Genomic DNA, 14,811 nt, shown 5'->3' with positions numbered 1-14,811 from the left:
TAATTTATATTGATGGTCAGTTATTTGTTGCATTGTCTTAGCCTATCAGGGTGTACTTGTAAGATCACGATAAAAATGCATGCCCACAAGAGACTTCTCATCACCAGTTTTTGGAAAAAACTGATTTTTGACGGTTCATCGAGGTTATTATGGACTGGGAATCAAGGATCACTCGAGAGCGACTTTACAATTGAAGCAGTTATTTCGTGCTTTTCAGCCGTTTTTCAGTTCATTGTTTGTTGCTTGTTGTTCAGTGATGCGCATTTTTGTAAATAAAATTGATAAATTTCAATAATAGCTCAAGCAAGTTCAAGGTTTGTTAGCTGTCGTTTTCCATGTCATGTGAGACATAGGTAGTATGCACGCTGGCATGAACGCAAATTAAAACAAAAATCTCTATTGTTCGTTCCTCATTAGCATTTAAAAATTCACATTAGAGTATTAGAATCGAGGTTGTGAAATCACGCTATTGTCTATAACTTTGACATCCAGTGCGGTCAGCGGAATACGTCTGCGGTCGTCTTTAAAAACCCCAATTATGATGTCAAAAACTCGATCCATCCCTTCCATTTCAGTGCGAGGGTATTCCAGAAACGTTTTCGTGAAGCCTTTGGAAACCCTTGTTGTTGTTGTTGTTTTTTTTTTTTGCTTTAATTCGCGCTTTAAGGCCCGGAAAGCTTTTTTTTTAATTTCACGCAATAATGGATATTTTAAGTGTTTAATTGGTTAAAATGGCATTTTGAAATTTCGGTTCATTTGACATTTAAGTCACAAAGGGCAACTTCTTCAGACGATGCCCAGTTTTTATACCCTATTGGGTTGAAAAAAATGAACATACATTATTTTCTTCACTCACAAGAACACGATCTCTTAATGCACAAAGAAAGCGCTAGCTGCAAACGTTTACGCAATTGAAAACTCGTATTACACACAAAACATTAGTTACCAGACATTTTTTTCCTGACACCAATTAATATATTGTACAATCCATTTGCTAATTCGCTGTATAGAGAGGCTTAATATTATTACTTGGCTTCATACTAAAACGCGTAAGTATAGTCTAAGTGCACTTGGAACCTACTTAGAGTGTGAAGCGGTAAGTCGTGCTCACTTGAACTTTACTTGGTGACCATGGAAACTTTCGTAGTTCAAAGAAGCCGAAGTCACCGCCAAGTATGGCCCACACCACACTTGAGAACGCACTTGACCAACAGGAAATAAAAGCCAAATGAAAGCGGCGTGCAGCGTTTCGCGATTCTAAAGATGATTGACAGCTTGTACCTCAAGCAATATACTTTGTCATCAAGTGCTAAGTTTCGTGAAGTGCGACTTGAGATTTTCGAGTGCGCTTGAGTGAAGTATTTACTTGAAACAAACTTAGCTTCTAGTGTGAAGCCAAGTAGTGTAAGTGATTTTAGTTTATGATCATCGTTTATTTGTTTGTCATCTTGCGCGCAGCTACCGTGCAAGTGTTTTGATAGTAAGGCCCGAAAGCCCATGCAGCAAATTCAAGTTGTTTATGTTGGCTTATTAACAGCTTATAGCTCTAAAAAATAGCTTCCATCAGTAATCATGTTTGGGTTTGTCTACTAAAATTTTCCACGAAAGCTGTTATTTTCGGTATCAGGCAGGTATAAAACTGACACTGTTACACCATTCCATCGAATAGGGAATTTTTTTGGGTGCGGGGGGGGGGGGGGGGGGGGTTGATTGGTGGGAGCTACTTGCTACTATGTACAGCTGTAACGTACCAGTTATGGTGTCGTGGTCTGGATATTTTCTAAAACAACACTCTCTCTGTACCAAAAGAAAAAAGAAATAATTTTAGCGGGGGCTGGTTAATGCCCATGAACAGATAACGGTCGTTCAATTGTTAGACTAGGCTTGTGAAGGGGATTAGCTCTTCCTACCCCAACACTCAAGTCATGCTACAAGAACTCTGGAATTCTGGTTGGATCTGCTTTAATGAAGTTTTAACTGAACGAGTCTCTGGTTTTTACAATTCTCTGTCGTTTGCAGTTTTTCAGCTGTATTCGTTAGCTAGTTTACAGGTAATTATCTAAGAACTTGCATCAGTGCTTAATTAAGCTAGGCTTGTTACTTCAAAGATCGAATTTCCAGGCTCAGAACTAATGGAGGGTAGCGGTGGTTACCCCTGGTAAAACTTCAGTAATAATTGAACGAGTTTTGACTAGAAGAAGCCCCGTAGAAGGATTGGTTATAGGGGTGAATGTTTAATGAGTTTGAGGGAAGGAAGGTTTGGGCTAGGTCGGAACTTCAGCGAAGCGTAAAAAGCTCTGTGTAAAAACACTGAAGTTATAGCCTTGTTTACTCAGGAAAAAGCGTAGGCGACTAAAACAATAGGTGAAAATCTAAACCTAACAGGTGCTAAAAATGTTAGGGAGCGGCAGCTAATATCCTGCATTGGTTCTGGCTATCAGATAACCAACAATTACTTCTACTAAAAAATCTAATTTCATAATAAGTAGCGTATTAGAAACTAAGAGTTTATAGAGATTCACAGTAAGATCACACTCGCGCCAACAACAACTTCTGCTGGCTAAACAATAGCAGGGGGCCACAACGCCCTAATCAAGTACCCGTTTTCCAACAACAAACCCTCAAATTCTTAAAAAGAATATCCCAAATTTCCCAAATTTCCAACACCAAAAATATGTTACCGCTATAAATAAATAAGAGAATACTACAAGATGTGTAACGCTTCATTGCTTGTATTTTTGTTGCTTTGCACCTTTGGATTAGCGAGTGCGTCCTTTTTTGGACACCTTTCATTCGCCGGTTAATTAAAAGTGCTTCTAATTATTATACCTTAATAAAAACAAGCGCCAACTTCCAAGAATAAGGAGCATTAGAATATAGGATTCTAGCATTGGACAACTTGACCACGATATATATATAGATTACTTCATAGAAAGTGCGCCGTACGGATTTATATTCACGAGTTGCAAAACTTTGGAAAGCGAACGAGTGAGCATAGCGAACGAGTGAGTTTTCCAAAGTTTTGCAACGAGTGAATAAAAATCCGCACAAAGTTCTTTCTATGCTGTAATTTGTTTATTATATATATAACGAGAATTCAACCATTGAACACTTTACGCCGATTTTTCCAGTTTGGCCTTTGACATACAACAGCTGCAGTTAACGGCGCGAGAAAACAAAGCTGCAAAAGCACGAAGCTTTACAAGCGAATTCGCTTTTCAATAATATACTTGCAAAAAAGATAAATTACTGGCGACAAACTCTCCTAGACAAAAGCTTTATTTAAATAAACACACTGCGTTACATTTACCTTAAAAACTTCGTATTGCATCGAGGAAACTTCGCCACAAGCGAATAAACTACTGGCGAATCAACTGGCGAATTTTGAACAAATTGTGACAACACAAGGAGTCGGTTAATTAAACAATAATTACGACGTAAATCCAGATTAAAAATGCAATTTACTTAACCAAGGCGATCCCAAAAGTGCCTGAATATTCTTAGAAAGTCCGCGGATGTGTTGTAAGTTCCGATGAAAGTCTTGTCTTCGCTTTCACATGTCGACACTTCGCCTTCGCCTGTCTTTACTTCGCCTTTGAAGAATGATTTTTATCACTGCTGTATTCTAAAGGATTTGCTTAGCGTGTTTCTGTTGGCTCGCATTTTCATTGTTTGCCTTTAAAAAAAGGCAAACTTTTGTAAGGGAAGAAAACATTTAGCCATGTTTTCAAAACATAAACTGCCGTCGAGAGCAAACTTGCCGCTCGCTGTCTCAACCTCGTTGGAAACCATTTGAATTCTCGCGCTGTGATTGGTTGAGTCGTACCACTCTAGATGCTGATTGGTTATAGCGGAGCTCCTTAGCGGCCCGCAGGGCCGCAGAGCGGAGCCCCATACCCATAAAACAGCACAATAAAATAAGAAAAAAAAAGATCAAATGCAGGAAAACCTTGCCTCTCAGTTTTCATGGTCAACATGGATAGCGGCATGGTTCGCGGGCGCGTACGAACGGCGTACGGAGTCGCGCAACATGGCCGCCATAGTTTGATGGTAGAAATAGTGAAGCAAGAAGGCCGTATAAAGGCGGCCGTATAAAGGCGGCCGTATAAAGGCGGCCTGTAAAATTTAAAGAGGTTTGAAAAGAAAAACAAGAAGCAATGAAACAAAATGTGGCTGAAAATTACGTGTAGAAAGTAATCGACCGCCAAAAAAGTGGACATTGAGAGCCATAATCGATCGATGACTTTCGTGTCTATCTGTAAAGCCAGCATCGTACATAAAGGAGCATTCGAAAGCTAAATCGGGTTGATATAATAAACAAACCATTTTATTGCAACGGGGTAGTAAAAAAAAAAAAAAAAAAAAAAAAAAAAAACAGCTTGACCCTCTGGGGTTTTGAACTCGCGACCTCCCGATCCGCAGACCGGCACCTTACCGATTGAGCTAATCCGACAGACACAACGATTCACGTTGAATATATTCTATATCAATGTAATAGATATTGTGGAGTCTACTAAACTGCTGCGAAACTATAACAGGATCGCGAAACTATTTTCTATTGCTAGAAAGCAGGTAATTTACTGTACTCTAAAGTAATTTTTCGTGCCATGAGTAATGATTTTGCCCCGCTTTAAGATTATTATTTTTGTCGTACTGCTGACATTCAGTATAACCGTGAGCTATTTAAATTTGTCTTGAACCTATAAACCGCCATAAACATTAGTACTTTGGCCGCTTATTTACTAGAATGAAAACATTGTAAGCTCCAGTGAAAATTAAATAAATGGGGAGCTCCGCTTTTAGGCTTGCCTAAATCTATATATTATTTTTCACATGTGAAGAAAGCTATACGCGAAGCTGATTGGACGTATCGCTTTTTCCACATGTGAAATATAGCAAATATAGAATTCTATTTGCAAGGTTTATTGATTAAAATTCTCGCTATATATATAATAATGTATTTTATAGCGGAGCTCCTAAGCGTAGCACCATAACCATGAAAGAAGGAACACTATCGAAATGAGTTCTCATGGTCAACATGGATAGCGGCATGGTTCGCGGGCGCGTACGTACGGCGTGCGGAGTCGCGCAACATGGCGGCCATAGTTTGATGGTAGAAAGAGTGAAGCGTATAAAGGCGGCCGTATAAAGGCGGCCTTTAAAATTAAGAGAGGTTTGAAAAGAAAAACAAGAAGCAATGAAACAAAATGTGGCTGAAAATTACGTGTAGAAAGTAATCGACCGCCAAAAAAGTGGACATTGAGAGCCATAATCGATCGATGACTTTCGTGTCTATCTGTAAAGCCAGCATCGTACATGAAGGAGCATTCGAAAGCTAAATCGGGTTGATATAATAAACAAACCATTTTATTGCTACGGGGTAAAAAAAAAAAAAAAAGAAAAAAAAAAAGAAAAAAAAAAAACTTGACCCTCTGGGATTTGAACTCACGACCTCCCGATCCGCAGACTGGCACCTTTTTTTTTTTTTTTTTTTTTTTTTTTTATTTCTGCTAAGACAGCTCTTTTGTGAGCTGTTTATTTACAATTTTAAGACTTAACTAGATAGTTTTCAGAGCGAGTACATTAAGTTTGTATTCGTTATTGCTATTTCTACAGATTAATTACAGCAGTGTTTTTCGTTGTTTTACAGGTTGAACAGAAAGTCAGCTTATTGGTAACCACTAAGGACTACTAAAGAGAGATTCTTACATTAAATGTTAAAACATAGCTTATCATTAACTACAGTCACGATTGTGTTATTGATACACCATTTGAAAGGGAAAAGATACTGTGTTCCTTTCGCGTTGTGTAATTTAAAATCTTGAGCTATAATTTGTTTAATCATAGACTTAAAAATTGCTGAGATAGGAATAATGTTGCTATGAAGACGGTATTCTACCGCAGATTTATGAATGGCATACCTTGCCATATGTAATAGAAAGTTGATTAAATGGATCTTATTCCTTATGTGCTTATTTGATTTCTTAAGTTGAATTCCAAAGAGGATAATTTGGTCTGTCAAAGTAATCGTTTTGTCTGAGATGTCACTGATATAAGCCTTTACTGTTGACCAGAAAGGCAGTACTGTTGGACACTGTAGGAACAGGTGGTCTATTGTTTCAGTTGCAGTGCAGTTGTGGCAAGTAATCGTGTGGTAGACGTTTATTTTAAAGAGTGAGTAGGCCGTGGGGAGTACACGGTGGGCTATTTTCCAAGCAATGTCCCCGTACTTACTGGGGAGCAGGGGGGCAGTATAATGACTTCCAAAAGGAAGCAGTGAAGTTCGGAGTGGGGTGAAGATTCCGTTTCCAGTACTGTAGGCCGTGGGCCTCCGTGTTTGAGTCTTTCGTGAGTATAAGGTAGAAGAGTCGTGTAGTGAGGTTAGCAAGTGGAGTCCGCGGGGTGTTAAGGGTAAAAGTAACTGGGGTGGTGGCGCGGTGGAATGTACACTGTGTGGAGATTAGGCGGGACCACGCGTCAGGGAGGGCTGCTTGGATTGTCTGCAGTTCCCGTAAAACCTGTTCCGGTGGGATGTCAGGGAGGAGTTCACATATAGCGCGGGCAGGGAGTAAGCCGGGGATAGCGAGGTAACAGATGTCACGCACTTGCGTGACACCAGATGTAATCCAATGTCTGAACAAGAGCGTGCTGTCTAAACTGGTAATATTGGGGTTTAGGAATAGAGGTTCGGCCAAAATGTCGATGAGGGATGCGGGGAGTGGGTCCCGTGAAACATGGGGTTGGAGTTTTGTCCACGCTATTAATAGTTCCCTATTGAAAGCGGGGAGTGACTGGTCGATATGAAGGGGTTTGAAAGAGGTAGTTAAGGTTCGGGAACCCAGTGTGAGCCCGGCTACACGTAAATAATGAGAGACGAAATATTTCCAACTTGCAGATTCGGGGCTAAGTAAACGATGTAGTGTAGTGAGGCGTAGAGCCGTTATTTTCGTCCCAATGCGATGTACGTTGAACCCACCCTCGTCGCGGGGTAGCGCAAGAATGTCACGGTTAACAAGTGGCTTCTTGTTAGACCAGAAAAAACGATAGATGGCTTGTTCGATGTCACGAACAGCCCATGGTGGAATTGTTAGAGCCGTGGCGTGATACCAGAGCACTGAGGTTAATAGTCCATTAATGACCAAAGTTTTGCCTTTAAAACTAAGATCACGGCAGGACCAAGCAGTTATTGTGTTATTGATTTTTGTTAGACGAGGTTGAATATTAAGACGAGTACAATCGATGTTCCCGAAGTATTGTCCAAGTATTTTGTCCGGTATGTAGTCATTGTACCAGTCGAAAAGGAAGAGCTGGTCAGTGCGATGCCTAAAAGCACCGGACCAGAGCCCCTTACATTTGGAGTTGTTAACTCTTGCACCAGAAGCGCGTTCGTAGAGTTGTAGGGTATTAAATGCGTGACGTATTGAGTGGTCGTCGGTCAACAGTAGGGAGGTATCGTCTGCATATTGCGATAGTTTAGTTTCCTCTGTTGAGTTAGGCGGTTTAAGTCCATGAATATTAGGATTACGTCGGATGTGAATAGCCATTAGTTCTGCAGTTATAATATAGAGTGGGGCTGACAAGGGACATCCTTGTCTAAGCCCACGCTCGAGTGTGATGAAAGCGCTTAGCCAGCCATTAGTTTTTACACTGCTTGTTACATTGTTATAGATTATCTGGATCCACCGGACAAATTGTGGACCAAAGCCGAACTTGGTTAGTGATTGAAACAAAAAGGAATGTGAGACACGATCAAAAGCTTTCAGTTGATCGATCGAGATTAGAGCAAGTGGTACGTTATGATCGTTAGCATATGTTATGGCGTCTCGTAGGAGACTGACATTATCGTTAATGGTGCGGTTAGGGATACATGCGGTTTGGTTAGAGTGGATTATCGTGTGTAGAACAGATGTTAGTCTTACAGCAAGAGCTTTCGTTAGAATTTTATAATCAGTAGTAAGAAGTGAGATTGGGCGCCATTGTGTTAAGCGGGTACGGTCTCCCTTTTTAAAAATCAGAGTAATAACACCGCGGGATTGTGAAAGGGATAGCATGACATGGTGGTACGCAAAGTTGTACACCGCGGTAAGTTCGGGGGCGAGGATGTCCCAGAAGTGTTGGTAAAAATTAACAGTTAACCCATCAATGCCCGGGGATTTGTTAGGGATCATGGCCTTAACAGATTTGGTAAGTTCGGCACATGTAACTAGCCCTTCGCAACATTTGCGATCCCGCGGGTTTAAAATGGGGGTGTTTACATCAAATATTTCTTTTTGGGCGGTTTCGTCAAGTCTGTCAGCGGTGTATAATTCTTTGTAGAAATTGCGTGCTTCAGTCAGGATGTCATAGGGGTCGGTAATAGTGTCTAAATTGTCTTTCGTTAGTATTTTTATTGTCTGGTCAGCCTGTCGGGATTTTTCAGGGTTGTAGAAGTAACGCGTGCTCTTCTCACCTTCCTTGGCAAAGCGAGCTTTTGTGCGGATTTTGACCGATTCCAGGTCGTCGAGGTCAAATTGTTTCAGTTGTTGTTTTGCGGTGAGGTAATTTGCGACATCTGCCGGAAGACCGGAAGCAGCTTTGTGTTGTAGGTTAACAAGCCGGCGTTCCAGGGTGGCGCGTTGTGTATTCTGGATCTTGCGTAGTTTTGAAGCATGGTAGATGGCTATTTGTTTAAAGTTGAATTTGGCTTTATCTCACCATATTAGAAGGTTATCAAAGTCAGCTTTTTTAGTTAGCCAATTATTCCAAAAGGCGATGAGCTCAGTGTTAAATGATGCGTTGTTAAGTAAATTGTTATTAAAATGCCAGGAACCTTTGCCACGCGGGGTGCGTGTAAGGTCGAAATGCATAGAGATTAAGTCGTGGTCAGAGTGTGGGTATGGGTTAATATTAGTTTTTAACAGCTAAGTGAGAGATAGCATGAGCGATGTAAAATTTATCTATGCGCGTTAGGATTGGTGAATGATCGGTGGGATGTTTGCCTGTCCATGTGAAAGCGTGCGTTGTCGGGGGTTGTACACGCCAGATGTCAGTGAGATTGTGTTTTGTAACAGTTGCTAGGAGCGTGGAAATTGCTGATTGTCTTGGTTGAGGGTTCCCTCCATGCTAATCCGACAGACTCTGCGATACTCGTTGAATATATCCTATATCAATGTAATAGATATTGTGGAGTCTACTAAACTGCTGCGAAAGTATAACAGGATCGCGAAACTATTTTCTATTGCTAGAAAGCAGATAATTTACTGTACTCTAAAGTAATTTTTCGTGCCATGAGTAATGTTTTTGCACCGCATTAAGATTATTATTTTTGTCGTACTGCTGACATTCGGTTTAACCGTGAGCTATTTAAATTTGTCTTGAACCTATAAACCGCCATAAACATTAGTACTTTGGCCGCTTATTCACTAGAATGAAAACATTGTAAGCTCCAGTGAAAATTAAATAAATGGGGAGCTCCGCTTTTAGGCTTGCCTAAATCTATATATTAACTTTAGTCTGACGTCTCCTTTATATGTGTGACCTACGATATAGATACATGTTGGTCTATGTTCACATGCTTCACAAGATTAATTTTACTTTAAGATTTATTTTATTTTCAGCATTACTGCACTTAAAAGTAAAGGTAACATTGTATTTACAAAACTGTTTCCAGTCTAAAGCAGTTAAATTTGTATGCATAACAGATACATTTTAAACAGGTGACTACCGGGTGCCTGTCAGCAATTGTTCAGATAAATATCGTCGAACGTAAGGTGAATCTTAAAATGGAGAAATAATTCTTGTAAATTTCACTCTATTTTCCTTGGCTTAACAGCTCAATGTCAAAACAAAACATAAAAAAGGAGTTCCGTGCGCACTTGTACAATGGAACTGATAACTGATAGTAAGTTAGGCAAAACATATAAAAGTTCACCAGTCCGTACGGTACCAGAGGTAAAACAGAATAAATTAAGCAGGAGCTGGTTAAAGCATATATTCAGATAACGACAGTTCAATGAACAAGTGACTATCCAAGTTAAGCAGAATAATTTCTCTCGAGATTAACATTCCGGAATAGATCACAACAGCTCAAAAAAGAACTTTCTGCCCTCGTGTGGCAAAATAAGTTGTGCGTGAATTTAGCACGATACGAAGTTTATAATATTGCTCGTGCCAGTTAACAAATAACCGGCACGCATACATGCATGCACAGGCGATGACGCTTTACAATGTTGATCCCAGAAATTCCTTTTTTTTATTTATTTTAATTTTTGATTTGCTTTAACTACAAAACGAACTTGCAATACATTACATACGTACAGTATAATAAAATAACCACATTTAATTATTATGAACTTCATCATTTGGCAACAGAAAGGCCCAGGATTGATTTCCACACAAAGTCGATACTGAAGATTGTGTGACATTTTCGTATTGAAATGTAATCAAGTCAACACCGCTAACAAGAATCACTTGCATGTATTTATGCAACATATCAAACAAAACATTTTAGATCAGCTAAATCAGCAATTGGGTAGAAATTCTTTTAGAATTCTGGCTTCTCATACAAATAGGAATACGGATACCGTCACTGTTTTATAATGGCTTGAGATAAATATTATCTAAAACAGAAAAAGGAAGATGGCGAGTCGCGAAGGAAAGAGGAAATAACATTAACCTAAACTTACATTATTATCGATAACAATGCAAGCCAAAACAAACAAAGATCAGATAGCTCACCTTTGCAATCTAATCAAGATACTGCCATCGGTTGGCCGGCCTTTTTTTACTGGAACGGTCTCAAAAGTTATGACACTAACCGGCCTTCACTCGTCAAATTCTTATCGCGTATGCCGATTTTGATGAACAAACGTACAACGGTTAAAAAGTTCTGTAAGCGAGCTCACAATTATCCAGTACATCATTCGCTCCTGACCCCATACCTCCGTTCCACTGTAGAAATCAAACGCGTTTTGCATGTTGTACGCTCTAAGTTGATTCATACTCATGACAATCAAAGATGGCGTACCCAAACTGAGTAAACAATCAAAGTGCATAGTTCCCAGTGCAACTCGGTTGGAGTAATCGTAACATTGCCCGTCCACGGGCGACAACATATAGGCGTCACCGCCTAAAAAAGACCACCCAAGTTGAGTTTATTATTCCCCAAATAGATTTTCTATTAGTATAATATATACATTTTCCAGTAAAACTTATCGATGTTGTTTGATCTTACTTCCATAACGTAGTGGATAGATTTTCGCAACCGCCGTTTCCGCAGACCTAGTTTTTCCCCGCCAGAATAAATTAAATTGGTAACAATGATCAAAAGGAGAAAACAAAAATGTTTCATTTAATGCACTTAGCCCTTTTACATTTTTAAAGGGGCTTTTGGGGTTCAAACTCGTCTTCATTTGCTATAAGCCAGCTTGTATGACTTTCCGAAGTCGATTTGTATATGCGGCTTTCCGTTGATAGATAATCAGTGATCGATGATAAGTTTTTCCAACTTCGCTGTGTAACACTGCCATAAAAATCCCAGATCAGTGTTTCTAGAGAAATCATAGAAAGCTATCATGAAAATTTAGCAAATAAAGCTTTATAAGAAGATACGCTGAACACATTCGACCACATGGTGGCGTTTCGAAACTGCGAAAACAGAAATTGCGCGACAAAAAGAGCAGTTCTGCGAGAAACGGGTTGATGTGACGTTACTCGACATTTTCGGAGTCCAGCGTTCTTTTTTTTTAACATATGATATATGTTATATGGTAAATCAGTGTGGAAAAAATTAACTAACTATCAAGACTTTAACGCTACTACTATAAACAATTGAAACTGTTGGTTCGCGAAGAGATAATCCCGCCACAATAATTGATTTCATCAGGTGGAACTCTCCTGCTGATTTTATGTAAAAAGGCTTCTTCCACTTTATTTAAATATTTTTTTTCTTGTGTCATTTATACGTACGTGAAGCCAAGTTTTTGTTGTGTTTTGCTTTTCGTGTAATTAGTTTAAATTTTTATTTTGAGCGGTGCAAATGGTCGTTGTAACATCGAAAAAAAAACAACTCGATTGAAAAGCTCACTGGTACCAGCATGGCATAGAAGAATGCTTTGACCTCATTTTCATAAGATAATTCTGACGAAACTGTATCTTGAACACTGTGTGGTGAATACTCATTCAACATTCTCTCATTTGAAGGGACATACCGTCCTGATCGTCGTTCCCCACATTATTTTTATTTGAACGCTGGCCTATATCATAGAGTACTATATTTCAGCTATTCAGATATAAGGAAGGCAATGAATCCTTTCCATTTCCTATCAACGTTTCTTCTTCTTACGGTCTTGGATTTGGGCGAAGGACAAGGTGGGTCCAATTAATAATTATATGATCAATAGGGTTATCTCAGACAATCTTAGACAGCTTGGGCAGGGCGTACTTATTTGATGTACTTATTTATTTGATGGAGTAAGTTCGAGTACAAAAACCATTCCAATAATATTCAACCTATTTTGCTTTACACGATTTTGGGTTACTGCTCCATTTAAGAGTTTTGCTTCCTTTGTATGTTGTCACCGATAATTTGGCGAGCCTTAAGTACAAGAAGTACAAGAAATAATCGGCAATGCCTTCCCCAAAACAACACAGAAACCACAAAAATGCTATAGTTTACTCAACTAAGCAAAACAAAAGGATTGGTGCGAAAAGTTTAATTTTATATACATGTAAATGTGCAACAACAGCGACTGAATGAAGAAGAGAAGCACCTGAACAAATAATGTACACTTCAGTAAAGTTTATTACCTTTCAATAGTAGTCTTGACCTTTTATACTTCAATAAACTCGACCAAATCTGAGCAGAATTTCGTTTTAGCAGAATAGTAGTCTTGATGACCGGCCGTGGAGCCGTAAACAAATGCAATGTAAACCCTTGCATCGATCGACTTGCACAAAGCGTATAATTTCTTGAAAAGCTTTTGCTTCGGATCTTCCCGTAAACCTTAATTGTTGTCACAATTTTCTTGGATGTATTAAGACGACTTTAGAGGAGATTGTTCGAGGAAAATCTTTGGAAGAAAACGTGCTCGCTCGCTTTCCTTGCGTGTTTCATTCAACTCAAGAAGTAAACACCACGCTACAAATTTCCCTGCCTTCTCATAGCATCAATTCGTTCACATCAAAATGAAATGTCCATTCCTTTTACACTTTAAAAAGCTTTTTACTACCTCGTATCCAACGCAGGCTCATGGAATAATTTTTAATTAGAACTTTAGTCAGATATTTCCTGTACGTAAGATATAGGTGTCAATTTTCAGATGCCTCGCCTCATTAACTTCATTTTTTCAGCATTATTGTATTTTAAGGTTAAGTAAAAAGAAATTTATAAAAGTGGAGGCGAGGTGTTATCAAAGTCTAAACAAGTCTTATTTACATGTGAAACAGATACATCTCCAACAGGTGACTACCGGGTGACTCTCCGCGACTGATTGTTCAGATGACTGTTGTCAAACAAAAGGCACATGTTAAGTTGAGAAAAAAAGTCTTGTAAATTTCATTCTGACTTACACAGCTTACCAACTCCGTGTCGAAGCGAACCAGCAAAACGGCAAGATTCTGTAGCTTACATAAGACATGTAATAGAAGCTGCCGTTTTTCAGCGTGGTAATTCTACCACTGTAGTCGATTTGGTCATGTGCAGGCTCCCCTGCCGGTTTGTAGAACACTGACATCGACAAACTTCTTTCTGTGATTTCTTTAAGTGATTTGGTTATGTTAAATTGTACGCTGGCATTATAATTTGGCGCGAGATTAATGTACTGCCTACAGATGACAGCAGCTCACTGATAAAGAGGAGATGCGTGACATAAGAAACGATTTCACGGGCCAGTTTAATCTCACGTTTTCCGGCATATGGTAGCAAGTCATGTTTAATAATAACCCCTAGACTGATATTTTCCGTTATCCTAAGTTCGTTAAAGTCCATTTGATATACAAGGTAAAATGGTAAACTACGACAAACGTAACTGACTATCAAGACTTTAGTTTTGCTGTAGATACTACATAAAATTGAAACAGTTGGTTTACGAGGAGACAATCCCGCCACAATAATTGATTCAGTCACGTGGAAACTCTCCAGCTGTTTTTGTTTGAAAATGTTCTGTCCACGTTATTTGAATAATTTTTTCTTGTGTCTTTTATACGTGAAGTTTTGTTTTGTTGGGGTATGTTTTTCGTGTAATGAATTAATTTTTGTGTTTACGAAGAAAATACAAGTGACAAGTGAGATATTCCATAGTATACCACGAGAAAGTGTTCTGTAACTATTTTATACCATGCCATACGCTTACTACATTTCATCGAGATTAAGACCGCAGCGCACGATGGGAAGGTTGGGTTGAATACCGTCGCGATCGCGTTGCGTGGAAGTTCTCGCGGGTTTTTACAGGGGACGACTAGAATTATCCCACTCCTCCGACCACCATGTTTTGGCCTTTGCATTCTTTACAAAAACGCGCGAGAACATCCACGCAACGCGCGTTTATATCCACGAAAGTAGTAACTGATTGAACAAAATAGCTAGTAATACAATATCGCGAGGTATTTGCAATTGTTTTTCGCGCAACTTATACTCTACTTGGTGCAGTTGAATATTATGTTATAATAATATATACATTATTTTTTAATCATTTTTCCTCCATTTTAATAAAAGATGGATGTGAGCTTTTGCGTGAAGGAGATCAGTCTTTCGCTAGAGACATCGAATATGCTCCAATGAAATGGTTCGAAACGCCTTCGATTGTCTCCTTCGGGGAAGGTAACGTATCTATC

At 39.2% G+C, this 14,811-nt stretch overlaps 1 protein-coding gene across 1 annotated transcript in view; it reads left to right on the top strand.

Moving 5' to 3' along the window:
* Positions 1–14,710: 14,710 nt before the first annotated feature.
* LOC144642893 (uncharacterized) overlaps positions 14,711–14,811 on the top strand; it is a 35,338-nt gene continuing 35,237 nt past the window's right edge. Inside the window, exon 1 of the mRNA XM_078501995.1 lies at positions 14,711–14,797. Within this exon, the coding sequence (XP_078358121.1) occupies positions 14,755–14,797 (43 nt within the window). The 5' untranslated portion in view covers positions 14,711–14,754. The remainder of the gene's footprint in view (positions 14,798–14,811) is intronic.

This window comes from Oculina patagonica, chromosome 2 (assembly GCF_052425735.1).
Source record: "Oculina patagonica isolate OP01 chromosome 2, crgOcupat, whole genome shotgun sequence".
NCBI lineage: Eukaryota > Metazoa > Cnidaria > Anthozoa > Scleractinia > Oculinidae > Oculina > Oculina patagonica.
The sequence above is the reverse complement of the archived record's forward strand: the minus strand, read 5'-3'. Positions and strand labels throughout refer to the sequence as shown.